The 22742-nt window shown below is 43.8% G+C and overlaps 2 protein-coding genes across 2 annotated transcripts in view; one reads left to right on the top strand and one right to left on the bottom strand.

The window, feature by feature from the left end:
* LOC138350563 (ionotropic receptor 21a-like) overlaps positions 1-1879 on the top strand; it is a 35937-nt gene extending 34058 nt beyond the window's left edge. Inside the window, exon 12 of the mRNA XM_069301576.1 lies at positions 672-1879. Coding sequence (XP_069157677.1) covers positions 672-926 — 255 coding nt within the window. The 3' untranslated portion in view covers positions 927-1879. The remainder of the gene's footprint in view (positions 1-671) is intronic.
* Positions 1880-6591: 4712 nt separating this feature from the next.
* LOC123770455 (2-hydroxy-3-oxopropionate reductase) lies at positions 6592-20972 on the bottom strand. The gene is made up of 8 exons (XM_045762302.2): positions 20850-20972; positions 12968-13079; positions 11463-11615; positions 11162-11280; positions 10313-10459; positions 9797-9914; positions 7945-8126; positions 6592-7128 (listed from the first exon to the last, which is right to left on the bottom strand). The coding sequence occupies exons 2-8, from the start codon at positions 13077-13079 to the stop codon at positions 6922-6924; spliced, it is 1038 nt and encodes a 345-aa protein (XP_045618258.1). The 5' UTR covers positions 20850-20972; the 3' UTR covers positions 6592-6921.
* Positions 20973-22742: the final 1770 nt, after the last annotated feature.

The raw sequence follows: 22742 nt of genomic DNA, 5'->3' as shown, positions 1-22742 counted from the left end.
CTGAAGAAGGGGGGGAAGGTGGTGGTTTATGAAGGGCGAATGGTGCTGATGTTGTAACCCGTTCTCGCACTTTCGTACAGTCAATATTGACTTATTAAATAAGTGCATATGTGACATACTAATTTATTGTGAATATTTTAGTTTACCTTGAAAAGCTTCATAGACAACACCGACCTCACCTATCCTTCTTAGTATGTTAAGATAAGCATCTTATTGCTTCTTAATTACAATTATTACTTAACCTATTATAGGTATAGGTTAAGTAATAATTGTAATTAATTGTAATTGTAAATTATTATTAGAATTAATCTCTCTCTCTCTCTCTCTCTCTCTCTCTCTCTCTCTCTCTCTCTCTCTCTCTCTCTCTCTCTCTCTCTCTCTCTCTCTCTCTCTCTCTCTCTCTCTCTCTCTCTCTCTCTCTATCTCTCTCTCTATCTCTCTCTCTCTCTCTCTCTCTCTCTCTCTCTCTCTCTCTCTCTCTCTCTCTCTCTCTCTCTCTCTCTCTCTCTCTCTCTCTCTCTCTCTCTCTCTCTATCTCTCTCTCTCTCTCTCTCTCTCTCTCTCTCTCTCTCTCTCTCTCTCTCTCTCTCTCTCTCTCTCTCTCTCTCTCTCTCTCTCTCTCTCTCTCTCTCTCTCTCTCTCTCTCTCTATCTCTCTTTCTCTCTACTCAGGCCGGACTCTACAATAAGTGGATGGGGGACATCCTGACGCAGACGCGACATGAGGCACAGAGGAAACTCCGCCAGGAGGTGCAATCCGGGGCCACGCAGGAGGCGACACCTGAAGGTTCCGGAGGCAGCAACCAGCCCCTGACCCTCGTCCATCTTCAGGGCCCTATCTTCCTCCTCCTGGTGGGGCTTCTTATCGCCTGCCTCGCCTTCGTCGTGGAGGCTGGCCTCTCCAGGCTCTGGCGGAGAGGGCATTAATTTCCCTCAGCTACCAACGACATCCTTCCAACAGTAACAATACGGTTGAAAAACGACGTTCTTACTGATGTACAGGAACTGTGACTTATGATTCATTGGTAGTAGAGAAGTAGCAGTAGTAGAGGAGAAGTAGTCGTACAAGTAGTAGTGGTAGTACTAGTAGTGTAGTCGTACAAGTAGTAGTGGTAGTACTAGTAGTGTAGTCGTACAAGTAGTAGTGGTAGTACTAGTAGCTGTAGTCGTACAAGTAGTAGTGGTAGTACTAGTAGTGTAGTCGTACAAGTAGTAGTGGTAGTACTAGTAGTGTAGTCGTACAAGTAGTAGTGGTAGTACTAGTAGCTGTAGTCGTACAAGTAGTAGTGGTAGTACTAGTAGTGGTAGTACTAGTAGTGTAGTCGTACAAGTAGTAGTGGTAGTACTAGTAGCTGTAGTCGTACAAGTAGTAGTGGTAGTTCTAGTAGCTGTAGTCGTACAAGTAGTAGTGGTAGTACTAGTAGTTGTAGTCGTACAAGTAGTAGTGGTAGTACTAGTAGTTGTAGTCGTACAAGTAGTAGTGGTAGTACTAGTAGTGTAGTCGTAATAACAACAGTATATTGTTTTTATTACTGGTGTGAGCAGAGCTTTCTGAGTATGTTGATAACAACATACTCAGCATACTCATAGGATTACTTGCAACTTTGGATGTTGCAAGCCCGAAGTGCACTATATATGTGTAGTGATATATTGTATCACTACACATGCGCCGTGGAGAGGGGGGACCTGCTGCATGGGTAACAGCTTCTCCCCCGAATCAACCTACCCTGGCTTTGCGCCCTGGTGAGGCCACTCCAGACCGACAACCAGAGCGCAACTCCATAGTCTCCTGAGACTGATGGACGCCTACTATATTGCAATGTTGCTCTTGACCTCTTACATAGCATTGACTTCAATAAGGGAAGGTCGTATCAATTCAATATTTGTTTACATATTTCATCTTTGTGTCAGTTGCCAATCAGCTCGTCGTTACAAAGTTAATTTATCCAGTCACTCAACGATAAACCAGTCATAAACACGATAGTTGATTGTATTGATTGGCAAACACATATGCAGGCGATGAGTCACAATAACGTGGCTGAAGTATGTTGACCAGACCACACACTAGAAGTTGAAAGGGCGACGACGTTTCGGTCCGTCCTGGACCATTCTCAAGTCGATTGTGATGAGGAGATTGATTGATTGATGAAGATTAAGCCACCCAAGAGGTGGCACGGGCATGAATAGCCCGTAAACCATGATGAGGAGGTCGAGACAGGCAATAAATAGGCAAGAGAGAGCTGAGGAGGAAAGTAAGGTGTAGGGGATAGTAGTAATAATGAGAACTGCAAACACATAGACTGGTCATAGAGCTACGACCTTTCATTGTTGCTGGGACTGTGTTCAATATATGTAAACAATCCAAGAGAGGAAGTAAGCTCGTTCTTATCCGTGTTTCCTGACGCTGCTAAACTAATAGCGTAGCGAAGAAAAAATCCAAAAATATGATCTCACCAGTCTCCGTGGTGTAGTGGTAAGACACTCGCCTGGCGTTCCGCGAGCGCTTTGTCATGGGTTCGTATCCTGGCCGGGGAGGATTTACTGGGCGCAAATCCTTAACTGTAGCCTCTGTTTAACTCAACAGTAAAATGTGTACTTGGTTGTAACAACGATTCTTCGCGGCGGGGATCGTATTCCAGGGACCTGCCCGAAACGCTACGCGTACTAGTGGCTCTACAACCATGTAACAACTCTTGTATATATCTCAAAAAAAATGAGGCGACTCAGAATTGGGGAAGACTGTAGTACATTACGAGATGAACTAAACAGTCTCCAAAGCTGGTCTGAGACATGGCTGCTAGACTTTAACCCTGACAAATGCAAGGTTATGAAGATAGGAGTTGGAACAAGAAGACCACAAATACAGTACAGGATGGAGGAAAGGCAACTTCCAACTTCTGAAAAAAAGATAAAGACTTAGGGATGAACATAACTGGAGATCTAACACCAGAGGTTATCTTGAGGTTATCTTGAGATGATTTCGGGGCTTTTTAGTGTCCCCGCGGCCCGGTCCTCGACCAGGCCTCCACCCCCAGGAAGCAGCCCGTGACAGCTGACTAACTCCCAGGTACCTATTTACTGCTAGGTAACAGGGGCATTCAGGGTGAAAGAAACTTTGCCCATTTGTTTCTGCCTCGTGCGGGAATCGAACCCGCGCCACAGAATTACGAATCCTGCGCGCTATCCACCAGGCTACGAGGCCCCCTAAGGCACACATGAGCAGAATATCGTGGAGAGCATATGCCATACTGGCAAAGTCCTTCAGGAACCTGGACAAAGTCTGGTTCCAGGTTCTGGTTCTGGTTCCAGGTTCTGGTTCTGGTTCCAGGTTCTGGTTCTGGTTCCAGGTTCTGGTTCTGGTTCCAGGTTCTGGTTCTGGTTCCAGGTTCTGGTTCTGGTTCCAGGTTCTGGTTCTGGTTCCAGGTTCTGGTTCTGGTTCCAGGTTCTGGTTCTGGTTCCAGGTTCTGGTTCTGGTTCCAGGTTCTGGTTCTGGTTCCAGGTTCTGGTTCTGGTTCCAGGTTCTGGTTCTGGTTCCAGGTTCTGGTTCTGGTTCCAGGTTCTGGTTCCAGGTTCTGGTTCTGGTTCCAGGTTCTGGTTCTGGTTCCAGGTTCTGGTTCTGGTTCCAGGTTCTGGTTCTGGTTCCAGGTTCCTGAAGGGAACCTGGATTCATTCCGTGAGCTGTATACATCCTTTGTGAGGCCTGTTATTGAGTAAGCTGCCCCTGCATGGAACCCCTACCTAATGAAGTACAGAGCAAAATTAGAAAAATCCAAAAATATGTAACAAGGTTCGTTCCCGAACAAAGGGGACTGAGCTATGAAGAAAGATTAAAAGAACTGGACTTTGCTACACGGGATGAAAGAAGTAATAGGGGAAACACGACAACGACGTACAAGATACTAAGGGTGAGTTACAAAGTAGACATAAAAGCAATGTTCAAATTATGGAACAGTAGAACGAGAACATAATTGGAAACTTAAACACAGATGAGTCACAGGGATGTCAGAAAGAACTTTTTCTGTCTTAGAGTCGTAAACACGTGGAATGGACTTGATGAGCAAGTTGTCGAAGCCTGTTAGAAACACAACTTTAAATGTAAATATGATAAGAAAAATGAGTGAAACAAAGTCACTGCATTGAACTTAAGATGGCGGAACGGCAGAACTTAAGAGCAGATGCTCGACCCTGCACGCTCAACTAGGTGAGTACACATACAAAGGAGTTAAGATAATCTTAGGCGATTATCTCGCGTGAGATAATTTGTCTGGCAAAATAACGTTTTCTATAATACAAGTCTCCACTCAATATTCCATTTAATGTTCCAATGCTACAACAAGAACGCAGTTCTTGATGTAACCAACATTGCACCTGTGCAATATTTTCCTCCACCCACACTACATCATGTACGTATTTTTTTCGGTAGTAAAAGTGTTGTATCTATTGTAAGTAGCTGGAGTTATTGTCGTGCCGGATGGATGCTCGCTTGATTGTTATTGTTTTGGTGACCGTCAGATCAGCTGTGGCTCACATGTATACAAGTCGGTGTAATGTACTCTCTTAAGTTCTGTTTGTTCTAGCAGAAAAGCTGTTCATATGCAGTTCGCTTATTGTTATAGTGAATAGACAGTGCTTAAACTGTATATAGATGTATTGTATAATATATGGCTTGGTATTATTGCAGGATGTTACTATACTCAAATTATTTGATCAATAAAGCCACAAATCTGGCAATGCATTTGTTTACCTCATTTGTGTTGGGTCTATCAACCTCTGGAAAATTATTAAGGCCAACACATAACCCGTTCACTCTTTGGCTTTGCCACTATATATCAAATTCACCTTCCTAACTTGATCTAACTCCGCTAACCCCATTTCAGACAAATCGTCCTATTAGACTAAACATATTGGAGCTTAATTAATGTACCAGACAAAAGCAGTGTCATATGGGTACCTGGTTGTAAATCGATTTGGCCGGTCGTATTCCGGGTTAAAGTTAGAATTAAGGGCCGGCCTGAAACGCTAAGCGTGCTAGTGGCTTTGCAAGATTGTAAGAAATCTTTGTATATATAAAAAATACATACAACCCCAAGCAGCCCAGAAAACCTATCGAGTTCAATGCATAGAAAACGTGCATATTTGTGAGCGGTTATTGCTCAACAATAAGTTGCTTTTGTAAGATTGGTTACCATTGCTTACAAAGCGCGACCATTGAGTTGAGAGGACGGGTAGCTTATGTACTGATTCCTTAGTCCTAAACATAGTAGAGGACTATGTAAACTCTTAGTAAACTGTAAACCCTCTAAAGTAAACTCTCAGTGTACATACACTGAGAGGCCGAGTACATCATTGTTCATTGAAATAATAACAATACTATTGTAACTCTTACAAGTATTGCTAAATTTTAATTACAACAATAAATTACGGGAAATAAAATAATATTCAACAAATTTTCATACAAACCTATTAATTAAGCCTACAAGCAAAATCTTATTAATTGAACCTACAGGTAAAAGTTAAATCAGTATTGTTAAACAATCCTGTATAAAATCTGCAGTTTTAATCAATTGCAAACTGTAACTAGCATAATTAATTATGAAATATAATAATGTCTGCACTAAGTTTATTTAAATTAGCACCATTCAAGTATCAAGTAGTGTTAATATAATTTCATTGTTTATATAAACTTTTATATTTATATATATAAATAATGTTTACGAGTGCAGATGATGAATATCTAATTTACCAATCAAACAAGGAGCAACAGTTGCAGGCTCAACAAACCACAATGTATGATGGAAAACTGGAGATGCTTTCTCACTAATGGGATTATAGACCCTTGGAACTGCCTTTCAGCCGAAGCTGTCAATGCCAAAACACTATTGAATTTCCATATCCAACACGATACAATGATCATGACATACGGCGGGCGTCAGCGGAGGCAAGGAGCCAGCAGCAGATGCTTCCTGTCTTCGTCAAGGCCACTAGAGTGTGAGTGGCCCTCAGGTAAATTTGACTTTTTGAAGAAAGGAATTAATGTCCTCCAGTAGTCGAGTCTTGAATGCTGCCGACATTAGATGACCAATAGATTCTTGCATAGAGGTCCCCTAAGAGTAAGACAACAGTAAATTCACCCTAGTTATTATGTCTACCGTTATACTATTATAAAGTAACTTATTAAAAGAAAACTATGAATTTGAAAACAGGAACTTTTAATGGAGAAACAAAAAGTAATATCCAGCGATTGATTGATAAAGCCACCCAAAAGGTGGCACAGGCATGAATAGCCCGTAAGTGGTGGCCCATTTGAGCCATTACCAGTATCAAGAGCTGATACTGGAGATCTGTGGAGGCGCCACTGTACCCTGCGTTATGGGAGATGTCTCCCGGACCAAATGGTACCCAATATCCAACAGAACTTTACCTATTATAATATATGCCTAAATTAATCTAACTTAGGATTAGATTAGGTTATGATAACTTAAAACAAATTAGATAAGGCTAGGCTATGTTTTCATTTAAAACTTTTCAATTTCAGATTCTCGAATTTTCTTATCCGAAAATTATTTTTGTGGTAAATAATTAAGTTACAAAACAGATTGCTCAATATATATATTTATGTATACATACATAGTACAAATATGAGGATGTGTTGATTGTGCGTACAATCATTTGAACTATAGTGCTGTTTGCATAGTAAGTTTGCTATCTGTGAGTTCAACCATTATAACAATAAACGAGTCACTTGTAGACTTCAATTACTTAGTGGTATTCTGGCCCGCTACAAGCAAGTCCTTGTGGACAACAAGTATTCTACGATTTTGTAAACTTCTGAGAATCTGCAAACAGAACTAAGAAAATCCCTGAAGCCACTACAGCTGCACTTCGATCATTAGGGCCTGAACACAGCTCTTGAAAATCCCAGCTACTCCACACCGTTGTGGGAAACTACGACCGACCCCTTGTAGATTTCGTTGTCGTAGCTCCAGTTCTTAAAGTTAGGGATGTTGAGGCTCTCTCCCAGAGCGAGTTCGAGGATCTTGGGCGGGGAGTAGCAGCCAGCCTCGGCTCCCATCTGGTACTGGGTCCTCCGGTAGATGGCCAGGGTAGCTTGATGTATGTCCATGGGTGCCTTAAACACAGACGGGGGAAGTTATGGCGCTAGCAAGGGTGTTTAGGATGGTGTTATGATGTTGGAGTGATGGAGAGGCTGCAGTCTGGAAATGTTTCAAGAAGGAGGATATGGAATTTTGAAAACTTTCCGTGCTGAAGTTTTAGAAAGGGTTTGGTGTGTGTCTCTCTCTCTTTCTCTCCCTCCCTCCCTCCCCCCCCCCCCTCTCTCTCTCTCTCTCTCTCTCTCTCTCTCTCTCTCTCTTTCTCTCTCTCTCTCTCTCTCTCTCTCTCTCTCTCTCTCTCTCTCTCTCTCTCTCTCTCTCTCTCTCTCTCTCTCTCTCTCTCTCTCTCTCTCTCTCTCTCTTCCACTCCCTCTCTCTTCCACTCCCTCTCTCTTCCTCTCCCTCTCTCTTCCTCTCCCTCTCCCTCTCTCTCTCTCTCTCTCTCTCTCTCTCTCTCTCTCTCTCTCTCTCTCTCTCTCTCTCTCTCTCTCTCTCCCTCTCTCTCTCTCCCTCTCTCTTCCACTCCCTCTCTCTTCCTCTCCCTCTCTCTTCCTCTCCCTCTCCCTCTCTCTCTCTCTCTCTCTCTCTCTCTCTCTCTCTCTCTCTCTCTCTCTCTCTCTCTCTCTCTCTCTCTCTCTCTCTCTCTCTCTCCCTCCCTCTCTCTCCCTCTCTCCCTCTCTCCCTCTCTCTCTCTCACTCTCTCTCTCTCTTTCTCTCTCTCTCTCTCTCTCTCTCTCTCTCTCTCTCTCTCTCTCTCTCTCTCTCTCTCTCTCTCTCTCTCTCTCTCTCTCTCTCTCTCTCTCTCTCTCTCTCATTCTTCACGTTGGTCGTACCTCGTACTTCCTGGCCATGTCATATCCTAGTTGAAGATCCTTGTTTTGAAGAGCCAAGGAGAAGCCAGGATCATAGGAGCCTGTGAACACCACTGGCGCTCCCGTCTCCCACACGAAGCTGTTGCCGGCGCTCAGACGGATCGCCTCCCAGAACACCTTCAGGTCCAGATTGGCTCGTTTAGCTGCCACGAACAAGTGATTTCACAAAGTAAACTAATAAATAAATTATTATCTTATTACAAATATAACATATACAAAAGTAATTAACAGTTACAGAGGTTAAACTTAGTAAGTATTTTTGTTTACTATATAACTATATAAAGATATTAATTACGGTTCCCGTTTTGGTCAAATATATATGGGATAGTTTGCTGAGCTTAAGCTAACTTGGCGCTTAAGTAGCCCATATTTTATTAACACTCTTACCTCGTTCCTTTTCTATCCAGATCACTATCCATTAACCATTATCTCCATACTGGCAGCAGAAAAGTTACACCCAGAATGAAAATTTGTCATCTGACCATTCATTTTTCATATCTGTAGCTGAATACTCAACTTTTTATTAAATACATGATAAAATCTACGGACTCTGGAACAAATATTTCATATTTACTGAATTTGTGAAGGGGCCGATCCTCGTATGATACTTCTGATACTATCAACAGTCCTCCAAAGTTTAATGGGACTTGCCCTAGGCATCTAGCCTTCAATCTTGGACAAATATTATATTTATAGATATTAATAAGTCAAACTATTCTAGTAATATTGAATATATAATGTAGCTAAACATACAAAACACCCTCATATATATATATATATAATATATATATATATATATATATATATATATATATATATATATATATATATATATATATATATATAATAAAGGTGAAAACATGGGGGGATACATAAGGGATAAATGTGAGGTGAAACATAGGGGCTGCAGAAGGCTTATTGGCCCATACGAGGCAGCTCCTATCTAAACACAAAGATTAATCCAGTGTAATTGGCCTGTTATGTTGGACATTGTCTTCTGTGTTGGCATCAATATGTTCTTGTCTTGTCCTTACTCTCATGGTGGGTAGAGTAAATAGTTCCGTGATTTGGGTGTTCATGGTAGGTCGCTCTATTCTTATGTGAATTGCCTCAAGAATTTGTAATTTGTAAGATTACAAATTCTTGAGGCAATTCACATAAGAATAGAGCGACCTACCATGAACACCCAAATCACGGAACTATTTACTCTACCCACCATGAGAGTAAGGACAAGACAAGAACATATTGATGCCAACACAGAAGACAATGTCCAACATAACAGGCCAATTACACTGGATTAATCTTTGTGTTTAGATAGGAGATGCCTCGTATGGGCCAATAAGCCTTCTGCAGCCCCTATGTTTCACCTCACATTTATCCCTTATGTATCCCCCCATGTTTTCACCTTTATTGTATTATCACCTGACCCAGTGCGGGTATAAAATCAACTAGTATATATATATATATATATATATATATATATATATATATATATATATATATATATATATATATATATATATATATATATATATATATATATATATACACACACACTCCAGAATTCTACCACAGATCAAATACCCAACATATCACCATCATCATGTATACCCCTACATACTAGCAGAAACATACCTCCCACATACCACATTGTCCCCCCCCAGGATACCACCACCTACATAATCCCCCAACACTATAATCCCCAACATACCGCCACCTACATAATCCCCAACATACCCTCCCACTACAGAACCCCAACATACGAAAACCCAAATACCTCCCTACCATAATCCCCAACATAGTCCCAACATACCGAGCATGAGGACCTCCCCCATGGCAATGACGTGAACGCATGCCAGCATGTTGGAGACCACCTTCACCAACATGGCTGTCCCCACCTCGCCAATATAGAGAACTTCGAGGTACGATGCCTGTATGGGAGGGAGAGAGAGAGAGAGAGAGAGAGAGAGAGAGAGAGAGAGAGAGAGAGAGAGAGAGAGAGAGAGAGAGAGAGAGAGAGAGAGAGAGAGAGAGAGAGAGAGAGAGAGAGAGAGAGAGAGAGAAGAAAAATAATCTTATTAGATAAAATTATTAATGGTAGTATTTAACACAAAGAAATCCCACTCACGTGATATATCAATAAGAAAATATATTATAGCAATGCGGGGATTCGAACCCTCTACCTGTGTACTCCAAGCCGCGCACCTTACCCCTGAACCATGACATGGTATAAGTCATACAACCTGGGATTCTACAGGTGGAACTTATACCTTGTCGTGTACTCTAGTACTGATACTCTATCTCCCTTACCCTGCCCCCTCCTACTCACCTCCAATATGGGCTTCATGGCCTCAGCCACGGACCTCTCGCCGGCAAGATAGACCACCATCTGGCCCTTCTTCAGCGCCTCTAGGCCCCCTGTGATCGGGGCCTCCAGCACGTGGGCCCCTGTCGCCAGGGCCTCTTCACAGTACCTCTGTATACACCATACACCAGTATATTAATACACGCTCCGGTAATACAAACTCCAGTACACTCTAATAGGCACTTTAGTGCGTCATACACCCATACACGATGGGAGCATGTGTTTATGTGTGAATCCGGATTGAATGAATCCGGATCCATCAAGCATTTACCCCTTATGAAACCCGTACATCTGTCCTCAATAATGGTGGCTGGTTTACATTTATTAAATAAGTTTATGAGCTCCGAAGCACTGCAAAATTGTTTATAACAATCATGAACTATTGTTAATTAAACTTAGACCTGCAGGAAGCAAGGCTTCCGCTGTTCCGACCACTCCAAGTGGTTGGTAAGGCACCTTGAAGAACCGAAGCGGCCCAAGATATAGTCCTGCTTTACCCATAAAGATCCCAACCCGTTCTCGCACTTGCTTATAGTCAATAATCTTGCTTATGAATAAGTGCATATGTGATATACTAATTTATTGTGAATATTTGAGTTTACCTTGAAAAGCTGAATAGAAAACCACAACCTAACCTAACCTTCTTAGTATATTAAGATATTACAATTAGTACTGAACCTATACCTATATGTATATTACAGTTTTATAAAAAATAATAAAACAAAACTAAAATATTTAAATAAATTGTAAAGTAACTCAGGATATTGTCAAATTTTGTATAAAATCTTTATTGTTTAAAAGACCCAGCCTCACCTTGGTCTGTTCAGAGTCGGTGGTAGAGTGGTCAATCCACACTTTACCCTCGCTGAGGCCGGCCAAGATGCCCTCAGGGCCTTCTGCTGCCGCCTTGACGTTCGGTGGCCGAGGGAGACCTATTATAAAGAGCTCATTAAGTGGCGCTGTCAGATGGAACGCTAGATTAAGCAGGATGTCTTAAGACGTTGTGCTGTGGGTAGATAGAATATAATATACAAGGTAATATGCATATATATACATGAATACATACAATCTGGGACGTTATGTGGTGCTCGGCTAAAGGTGTTGACGTACTGACCTGTAATGACCACTTGGGCGGCTTCCGCGACCTCCCTGGCGCAGGAGAGGGCGGGGACCCCTGGTGGCAGGTCAGCCAGGCGGGCGGGGTCAGGGTCATACGCCCCCACCACCCTGAACCCTTTCCGCACTAGATTATGGGTCACCGCCTGCCCTGGGGGGCACAAACATCAACTTTAACCAACTTATACTCCTCAATTTCAATCAACTTAGAAGCATAAACTTTAGTCAACTTAAAAACATCAACTTTAACAAATTTATTGATTTTCCACGAATTTCTAGAGTATTCGAATTCTCTAGAATTTTTCACTAGTCGTAAATTAAAGATCAAGGAGCCTAATGTGGGTCGCAAGCCGCGATGTGACCACCCCTGGTCTTAGCACAACCCGTTCTCGCACTCTTAACTTATCAGAGGACCTAAAACAGAAAACGGGACAGTATGTCAATTTCGCGAGCCACTACCATTCTCTAGTACGATCATTTTTGGCCTTAGGTAGACTTTACGTCAAAATGCGACGTTCTATTAGATATAATGCTCTAGTATGTGTTCCTCTCTTTGTCCACTCACTTTGCACTTCATCTAGCAGCCCGTCCTCTTAAAATACCGTCGCTTTTCGTTCCTATGCGCGCTATGGCCAAAAGTGGACGTAATTTGAAATGAAATCTGCTCACGAAAGTGACGTACGGTCTCGTTTTCTGTTGAGTCCTCCGGCTCACTATTTTCGGCCATACGGCTAAATTCAGACGTAATTTGTAAGATGACATGTTGATCTATCCCTATTATAAGCCGAACTGCCTGAGATACTTGTAACTAAACCTTATTTGAGCTGTGATATAGCACAGTTTACATTAGCTATGGGTTACATTTAGGTCTAATGTATATTTTGTAATTGATAAATATTATAGAAACATTTAACTAAAAATAACATGACTGATGACCTAAAAATAAGCACCAATACTTATAAAGTATATTTCAATAAAATACTGAATTGTACATTAGAATTCTATACATTATTATCGTTATATTTTATTTATTACAAAGTAATAAAATACAGTGTTTCTAACGCTAAATAACTTTGCAGTTACATAAAGGGTAAGAATGATACTATTTTGCACCTATTTGGATTAGGCGAACCCTATTCAGAAATGTGCAGTACTTTCTCAGCACTAATTTGAAAATTATCTGAATTAGTAACTTAACCTATTCTAAAAGATATAGATATATTGGATGCAGGTCTATATGATGCATTGTGCTTTTTGAATGCAGGTTCATGAGACGCTGCGCTATATGGATCCAGTAAAAATTTGGATGACATAATTAACCTAGAGAATACGAGCCACACAATGCTAAATGTGTTCTCCTATATCCATGAAGCTTTGCACCCCATAGGCCTATGTCCAACACATCCACACTCCTTAATCAGAATCTCTGGGAATAAGTTTTGACAAAAAAGCTGTGCACTTTTAAGAGTGGGGCGGTTTTAACCTTGCGCAGGCCGGGCTTACCAACATTGCCGCATCCCACGACGCCCAGAGTAGTGGCCTTGGTTGCCGTGGCAACTCCGCGCTTCATAGATATACATGGCGCCAATCTGGCAACAGCCGCCAAGCGAAACATCTGCAAAAGTCATTTTCTGAGATTCAAAGTCAGCTCTTCAAGCAATTGATTACCCAACTTGCAATAAAGATACCGTAAATGTTGCAACATATATTATAAATAAAATAACTGACACACACACATCAGGAGTTTCAGAATAAGTCAACATAAAACATCCACTAGACAGTGTGACATTGTAATTGCCAGAATTAGGCTGGGATATTGATGGGTATGGACCCCATACCCATCTGGTGGGTGGTAGTGGACCCCATACCCATCCTGTGGGTGGTAGTGGACCCCATACCCAAGTGGACCCCTTCGACAAGCCGCCGGCTTTCTGTCCTCGTCGAGGCCACTAGTGTTAGTGGCTTTCAGGTAAATTCAGGCAAAGCAACCGTGAAAATCAACACCTGCAGTTCCTTGAGAAACCTCCAGATGGCGGGAAAGTTGCCATCTGTCATCTGTCAGTGTTGGTGATGTCGTGTAGTTGGAGCACTGTAACTGCCTCTCACTGTAACTGCCTCTCACTGTAACTGCCTCTCACTGTAACTACCTGTCACTGTATCTACCTCTCACTGTAACTACCTCTCACTGTAACTACCTCTCACTGTAACTACCTGTCACTGTAACTACCTCTCACTGTAACTACCTGTCACTGTAACTACCTGTCACTGTAACTACCTCTCACTGTAACTACCTCTCACTGTAACTACCTCTCACTGTAACTGCCTCTCACTGTAACTACCTTTGCGGGCTCACTATAGCCCGTCCTATATGGAGTTCTTTTTTTTTCCTTGCAGGGATATTCCTGCGCAAGCCCTAAGCCTCTGGCTGGCCCACTGGGCGGGCCCTAAGCCTCTGGCTGGCCCACTGGGCGGGCCCTAAGCCTCTGGCTGGCCCACTGGGCGGGCCCTAAGCCTCTGGCTGGCCCACTGGGCGGGCCCTAAGCCTCTGGCTGGCCCACTGGGCGGGCCCTAAGCCTCTGGCTGGCCCACTGGGCGGGCCTTAAGCCTCTGGCTGGCCCACTGGGCGGGCCTTAAGTCTCTGGCTGGTCCACTGGGCGGGCCCTAAGCCTCTGGCTGGCCCACTGGGCGGGCCCTAAGCCTCTGGCTGGCCCACTGTGCGGACCCTAAACCTCTGGCTGGTCCACTGGGCGAGCCCTAAGCCTCTGGCTGGCCCACTGGGCGGGCCTTAAGCCTCTGGCTGGCCCACTGTGCGGGCCCTAAGCCTCTGGCTGGCCCACTGGGCGGGCCCTAAGCCTCTGGCTGGCCCACTGGGCGGGCCCTAAACCTCTGGCTGGTCCACTGGGCGAGCCCTAAGCCTTTGGCTGGCCCACTGGGCGGGCCCTAAGCCTCTGGCTGGCCCACTGGGCGGGCCCTAAGCCTCTGGCTGGCCCACTGTGCGGGCCCTAAACCTCTGGCTGGCCCACTGGGCGAGCCCTAAGCCTCTGGCTGGCCCACTGGGCGGGCCCAAAGCCTCTGGCTGGCCCACTGGGCGGGCCCTAAACCTCTGGCTGGCCCACTGGGCGGGCCCTAAGCCTCTGGCTGGCCCACTGTGCGGGCCCTAAGCCTCTGGCTGGCCCACTGTGCGGGCTCTAAGCCTCTGGCTGGCCCACTGGGCGGGCCCTAAGCCTCTGGCTGGTCCACTGGGCGGGCCCTAAGCCTCTGGCTGGCCTACTGTGCGGGCCCTAAGCCTCTGGCTGGCCCACTGGGCGGGCCCTAAGCCTCTGGCTGGCCCACTGTGCGGGCCCTAAGCCTCTGGCTGGCCCACTGTGCGGGCCCTAAGCCTCTGGCTGGCCCACTGTGCGGGCCCTAAGCCTCTGGCTGGCCCACTGGGCGGGCCCTAAGCCTCTGGCTGGTCCACTGGGCGGGCCCTAAGCCTCTGGCTGGCCCACTGCGCGGGCCCTAAGCCTCTGGCTGGCCCACTGGGCGGGCCCTAAGCCTCTGGCTGGCCCACTGTGCGGGCCCTAAGCCTCTGGCTGGCCCACTGGGCGGGCCCTAAGCCTCTGGCTGGCCCACTGCGCGGGCCCTAAGCCTCTGGCTGGCCCACTGGGCGGGCCCTAAGCCTCTGGCTGGCCCACTGGGCGGGCCCTAAGCCTCTGGCTGGCCCACTGCGCGGGCCCTAAGCCTCTGGCTGGCCCACTGGGCGGGCCCTAAGCCTCTGGCTGGCCCACTGGGCGGGCCCTAAGCCTCTGGCTGGCCCACTGGGCGGGCCCTAAGCCTCTGGCTGGCCCACTGGGCGGGCCCTAAGCCTCTGGCTGGCCCACTAAGTGTTGCTTATTTCTGTTTTACTTGGGCGGAGTGTGAGTATTTATGACTCGTATGGTCGCTTCAGTAAGATTTTGTCATATGTGTTTAACAACTTCTTCTGCTCTGTTGAATCTAAGTTGAAATCTTAATGGGTTTGTAACTGTGCACTGTGTTAGATAATGTTCCAGTGGTCTGTTGTGGGTGTAAGTGTGCACTGTGTTAGATAATGTTCCAGTGGTCTGTTGTGGGTGTAAGTGTGCACTGTGTTAGATAATGTTCCAGTGGTCTGTTGTGGCTGTAAGTGTGCACTGTGTTAGATAATGTTCCAGTGGTCTGTTGTGGCTGTAACTGTGCACTGTGTTAGATAATGTTCCAGTGGTCTGTTGTGGTTGTAACTGTGCACTGTGTTAGATAATGTTCCAATGGTCTGTTGTGGTTGTAACTGTGCACTGTGTTAGATAATGTTCCAGAGGTCTGTCGGGCATTTCTCCAGTGTCGACATTTCCTCTCATCTTCCGGAACCTGTAAGCCTATTCCCCATGCACATGGGTATCCAAGCCTGATGCGATGTAAGTGTACTTCTGTTGTTCTACTATTCCCTTTCATCAAACTAAGTAGTTCGTAGTTGGTTGAATTCTTGTACCAACCCGCAGATCCTGATGTTGCAACTGCTGTGTTGTGGTCACTGTACATCACCTGCATTGCTCTGTTTCTAATTACTTTCTTAATCTGTGATAGACTCTGTGGTATGTAAATGTCTACATTTCTTCCCTTAGTTGCAAGTTTTGCAGCATCATCTACAATGTCATTTCCTATTATTCCCACATGACTTGGCACCCAGTTGATAAGTACCCGTCGGCCTTGTCGTTTGAGTGTTTGCATGAATGATAAGACATTTGTGATCAGATGGATGTTATCACATATGTGTTCTTGTTGCAAGGTTTCAATGGCGGTTCTTCAATCTGTATGTGTGATAACATGTTGTCGGTGTTCAGCAAGAACATGTTCCAAAGCCTTCTGAATGGCTAGCATCTCTGTAAAGTCGAACACTCATTTGAGAGTCTCCAACTATTTATAGAGTAGAGAAGTTCTGAGTGGCTAAATCTGAAACAACAAAAAGATATACACTCCTCTCCGAGTATAACCTGAGTGGCTGTACGTGCCCCAGTATATAACCTGAGTGGCTGTACGTGCCCCAGTATATAACCTGAGTGGCTGTACGTGTCCCAGTATATAACCTGAGTGGCTGTACGTGTCCCAGTATATAACCTGAGTGGCTGTACGTGCCCCAGTATATAACCTGAGTGGCTGTACGTGTCCCAGTATATAACCTGAGTGGCTGTACGTGTCCCAGAATATAACCTGAGTGGCTGTACGTGTCCCAGAATATAACCTGAGTGGCTGTACGTGTCCCAATATATAACCTGAGTGGCTGTACGTGTCCCAGTATATAACCTGATTGGCTGTACGTGTCCCAGAATATAACCTGAGTGGCTGTACGTGCCCCAGAATATAACCTGAGTGGTTGTACGTGTCCCAGAATATAACCTGAGTAGCTGTACGTGTCCCAATATATAACCTGAGTGGCTGTACGTGTCCCAGTATATAACCTGAGTGGCTGTACGTGTCCCAGAATATAACCTGAGTGGCTGTACGTGCCCCAGAATATAACCTGAGTGGTTGTACGTGTCCCAGAATATAACCTGAGTGGCTGTACGTGTCCCAATATATAACCTGAGTGGCTGTACGTGCCCGAGTATAATAACCTGAGTGGCTGTACGTGCCCGAGAATATAACCTGAGTGGCTGTACGTGTCCCAGTATATAACCTGAGTGGCTGTGCGTGCCCGAGAATATAACCTGAGTGGCTGTACGTGCCCGAGTATAATAATCTGAGTGGCTGTACGTGTCCCAGTATATAACCTGAGTGGCTGTACGTGCCCGAGTATAATAACCTGAGTGGCTGTACGTGCCCGAGAATATAACCTGAGTGGCTGTACGTGCCCGAGAATATAACCTGAGTGGCTGTACGTGCCCGAGTATAATAACCTGAGTGGCTGTACGTACCCGAGAATATAACCTGAGTGGCTGTACGTGCCCGAGTATAATAACCTGAGTGGCTGTACGTGCCCGAGAATATAACCTGAGTGGCTGTACGTGTCCCAGTATATAACCTGAGTGGCTGTGCGTGCCCCAGAATATAACCTGAGTGGCTGTACGTGTCCGAGAATATAACCTGAGTGGCTGTACGTGTCCCAGTATATAACCTGAGTGGCTGTACGTGTCCCAATATATAACCTGAGTGGCTGTGCGTGTCCCAGAATATAACCTGAGTGGCTGTACGTGCCCCAGAATATAACCTGAGTGGCTGTACGTGTCCCAGTATATAACCTGAGTGGCTATACGTGCCCCAGAATATAACTTGAGTGGCTGTACGTGCCCGAGAATATAACCTGAGTGGCTGTACGTGTCCCAGAATATAACCTGAGTGGCAGTACGTGCCCCAATATATAACCTGAGTGGCTGTACGTGCCCCAGAATATAACCTGAATGGCTGTACGTGCCCGAGAATATAACCTGAGTGGCTGTACGTGCCCCAGAATATAACCTGAGTGGCTGTACGTGCCCGAGAATATAACCTGAGTAGCTGTACGTGCCCCAGAATATAACCTGAGTGGCAGTACGTGTCCCAATATATAACCTGAGTGGCTGTACGTGTCCGAGAATATAACCTGAGTGGCTGTACGTGTCCCAATATATAACCTGAGTGGCAGTACGTGCCCCAGTATATAACCTGAGTGGCTGTACGTGCCCGAGAATATAACCTGAGTGGCAGTACGTGCCCCAGTATATAACCTGAGTGGCTGTACGTGCCCCAGAATATAACCTGAGTGGCTGTACGTGTCCGAGAATATAACCTGAGTGGCTGTATGTGCTCCAATATATAACCTGAGTGGCTGTACGTGTCCCAGAATATAACCTGAGTGGCTGTACGTGTCCCAGTATATAACCCTGAGTGGGTGTACGTGCCCCAGAATATAACCTGAGTGGCTGTACGTGTCCTAGAATATAACCTGAGTGGCAGTACGTGTCCCAATATATAACCTGAGTGGCTGTACGTGTCCCAGAATATAACCTGAGTGGCTGTACGTGTCCCAGTATATAACCTGAGTGGCTGTACGTGTCCCAATATATAACCTGAGTGGCTGTACGTGCCCGAGTATAATAACCTGAGTGGCTGTACGTGTCCCAGTATATAACCTGAGTGGCTGAGCGTGCCCGAGTATAATAACCTGAGTGGCTGTACGTGCTTCTGGGCCCAGAGCCCCGCTCCTGTGCCAGGTAAGTCCACTACGGGCTGTTTACAACGTCTTGTTCCCACTGACTGAATCTAAAACATCAATAACATGTTTGTGTCAGTCTTGCGTGCCTGGAGAACTCACTTAATTGTGCTTGCGGGGGGGGGGGGCAATAGAGCCTATTGGGCTCTATCATATCTACACTTGAAACTGTGTGTATGGAGTCAGCCTCCACCACATCACTGCCTAATGCATTCCATCTGTTAACTACTCTGACACTACTAAAGTTCTTTCTAATGTCTCTGTGGCTCATTTGGGCACTCAGTTTCCACCTGTACTCATCTAGTTGTGCTTGCGGGGGTTGAGCTCTGGCTCTTTGGTCCCGTCTCTCAACTGTCAATCAACTGAACCTGTGTTCCCTTGTTCGTGTACCAAGATACAAGTTGCAGAAATGTTGATTTCTGGTTACATGAGAATAAAAAGAAATTGCAGAAGGTCTATTGACCCATATGAGGCAGCTCCTACTTCATATAAACCCAAACTCATTCATATACATGTCTAACCTTCGCTTGAAACAACTCAGGGACCCCTGCTTCTATTATGTTACATGTTAATCTGTTCCACAAATCAATAACCCTGTTTCTAAACCAGTATTTACCCAGGTCTTTCCTAAATCTAAACTTATCCAATTTAATATTTTTTCATTGTTTCGGGGGACAGACAGTCAGTGTATATATATACAGTAAATGTTAGGATTGTATCGAGGTGCTCCCTTCCCCTAGGGAAGGGTCAAATTACTAAACCTGCCCAGGATGTAACCCCATAACAAGCTGATTAACTCCTGAGTACCTATTTACTGCTAGGTGAACAGGTGCATGAGGTGATAGGAAACGCACCTAAGCATTTTTGCGTCACCCGGGATTCGAACTCGGAATTGCCGATTGTGTGTCGAGAAAATTTCATAGGGTTCCATTTTGTGTTTATATAGTTAAGAGGTGTAGGAAGTTTTCTTAAGATCGTGAATTAACATCTCAAAAGGATAGAGCAGCTTAGGCTTTTTCTACCTTCGTCTATTTAAGGTCCTTCAAGGGGCTCACAAATCCATATAACCCACAAATATTAATCATATATTACCTTTCATTTATTTATTTATTTATTTATTTATTTATATATATACAAGAAGGTACATTGGGTTTGTGAGAATACATTGGATAGTACAGTATTTACACTCTTGTAAAGCCACTAGTACGCGCAGCGTTTCGGGCAGGTCCTTAATCTAGCAGATAATTTTAAGTGGGTAATTTCAATCAGAATTGATAAATGATAAAGATACAATACAAGAGAAAAATGAGATGAGAGAGATAAGTAGGTATATTAAAGCATATTGTTATATTAAAGCTCTGATTCATATTCCATTAGTAATCACACGGCATACTGTGATAACTTATTGACTATGCTGCCCCTGTCATAGCTTGTTTTGGTGAAGAGTAGACTAAACAAGGTGAAGAAGAAGGTACAAAATGAAGCCATGAAAATAATCTTGGGAAGCCTAAGTATTACTGCGATTAAGATGTTAAATACCAATAATTTCAGACCAGATGCTTAGAGTGTACTACTGCAGGCTTATACATAAGCCTTGCACTACATGTTCTCTCCAGATTATGTATATATATATATATATATATATATATATATATATATATATATATATATATATATATATATATATATATATATATATATATATATATATATATATATGTCGTACCTAGTAGCCAGAACGCACTTCTCAGCCTACTTTGCAAGGCCCAATTTGCATAATAAGCCAAGTTTTCATGAATTAATTGTTTTTCGACTACCTAACCTACCTAACCTAACCTAACCTAACTTTTTCTGCTACCTAACCTAACCTAACCTATAAAGACAGGTTAGGTTAGGTTAGGAAGGGTTGGTTAGGTTCGGTCATATATCTAAGTTAATTTTAATGCCAATAAAAAAAAATGACCTATTACATAGTGAAATGGGTAGCTTTATCATTTCATAAGAAAAAAATTAGAGAAAATATATTATTTCAGGAAAAATTGGCTTATTAGGCAAATCGGGCCTTGCATAGTAGGCTGAGAAGTGCGTTCTGGCTACTAGGTACGACATATATATATATATATATATATATATATATATATATATATATATATATATATATATATATATATATATATATATATATATATATATTCAGCTTACCTCAGTAGAGGGCGGGAGACGGGGGCTGTGTCTTTGTGAATGATGGCTGAAGATTCAGCCGTCCAAGAGATGGCACAGTGCCACCAACGCTTCATTTATACTGGCACCTCTCTATAGTTGCCATATGTCGTCTACAATGTTTTCTTTGTGGCTTCTTATATTAACTTTTTTCCACATTTCACCATATTGTGAATCAAAGGGGAGGGAGGGGCCCGGGGTTCTTCATAAGGAAACTCATCTAGATGAGTTCTTTTAACTGTTTAACCATTTGTAAATTTAAAGATAATTATGTAACACTAGTTCGCTACAGCTGGTACAGTGCTTAGCTCATTGGAGTCCAGAACCTATTATGTAATTCAGAACTTTCTGTCACTCACCCAGTTTGGGTTGACCTATCAACCTTCGGAGGGTTATTAAGACCCAACAAATATACTTTAAGACCCAACAAATATACTTTAGTCTATCGTACGTAAAGCCAAATTTTCTTTTTAAGAGAATAGATTTAAATAAGAAAAAGGGAACATGAAAAGCCATCTCTAGCATCCTAGGATAAGGATCAAATAACAAGCAAGTGTATAACTCTCCAGAGATGGTTATACACTCGCAACACACATAGAAACGGCGACTGAATTCAATAGCTTCCATTCGTCAACCGGTGCAAACCTTGCCAGAAGAATCCCTGAGACCCAGACACACATATATACATATATCACAGGCAAAACAGGGAACAGGGTTGTTGGTTTGTGGAACAGATTACCGGGTGACGTGATAGACACGGGATCACATGATTGTTTCAAGTGTAGGTTAGACACACATGAGTTTGAGTGGATAAGAGCCAACACATATAGACCATTAGGCCTTTTGCAATTTCCTTAATTCTTTTATGCTCTTAATCGCTAATATTACTTTGCTTGTTCCTCCCCCTTAACTTCCCCTTGGATGACTCCATATCCACCAGTTTCTCATCCGTCCACCTTCTTCCTTATCTTCCACTATCTACTCCCACTGCTCTCCCTATTTCCACGGGAGTTATCTCCCGTCACGGGAGGGTGTCTTTTTTTTCTTTAAGAAAAATTTTTAAGAAAATTTCTTTACTTTTCAATTTTAGTTTTTTAAAGATTAGTGTGTGCCTTGTAAGAAGTATATTATTATTTAATCAAGGTCTCTTAGTCAAGTTGGCTTCGTCCTTGACTCACAATTGGGGATCCTGGGTTCAAGTCCCCGGACAGAAGTGGTTAGGCACGTTTCCTTTCACCTAGCGGTAAATAGATACCCGAGAGTTAGGCAACTACTGTAGCGTCGATTCCTGGGAAAGGTCTGGAGTAATTCACGAAGCAGTTACGCAAGCACTTACGAACCTCTACATCTTTTCTCAATCTTTGGCGGCTTTGTTTACAATTATTAAACAGTTAATGAGCTCCGAAGCACGAAGAGGCAATTTATAACAATAACAACAGTTGATTGGGAAGTTTTCATGCTTGTAAACTGTTTAATAAATGTAACATTAGCCTTCAACAATTGAGGAAAGATGTACACGTTCCTAAGTATATGCAACCCGTCCTCGACTCAAATCCATTACATCCAGCGGTCGACCCCACAGACGCATTCATAAATTCTAACTTGCTGTTTATTCAAAACGGGAATTTTCTCAAGTATAAATTAATATTATAATATATTAGCATATTGTGTATAAATAGGCATAGGTTAGGTTAGGTGTTTAGGTTCTGTTGGCGATTATTTGTATTTGTAGTACGTGGGTGAAGCATTTACAGCGTTGTGGTTCGAACACCAGTCGTCAGTGAAGCACTTGTTCCGGAAGTGTTCGAACGTCAGCAGTTGTGAGTCGTGTGTAAACCGCTTTTCATTCATAAACGGGGTTTGGCGGGTGGATGG

Source organism: Procambarus clarkii, chromosome 46, assembly GCF_040958095.1.
Source record: "Procambarus clarkii isolate CNS0578487 chromosome 46, FALCON_Pclarkii_2.0, whole genome shotgun sequence".
Classification (NCBI taxonomy): Eukaryota; Metazoa; Arthropoda; class Malacostraca; order Decapoda; family Cambaridae; genus Procambarus; species Procambarus clarkii.
This window is presented reverse-complemented; position numbering and strand designations above follow the sequence as displayed.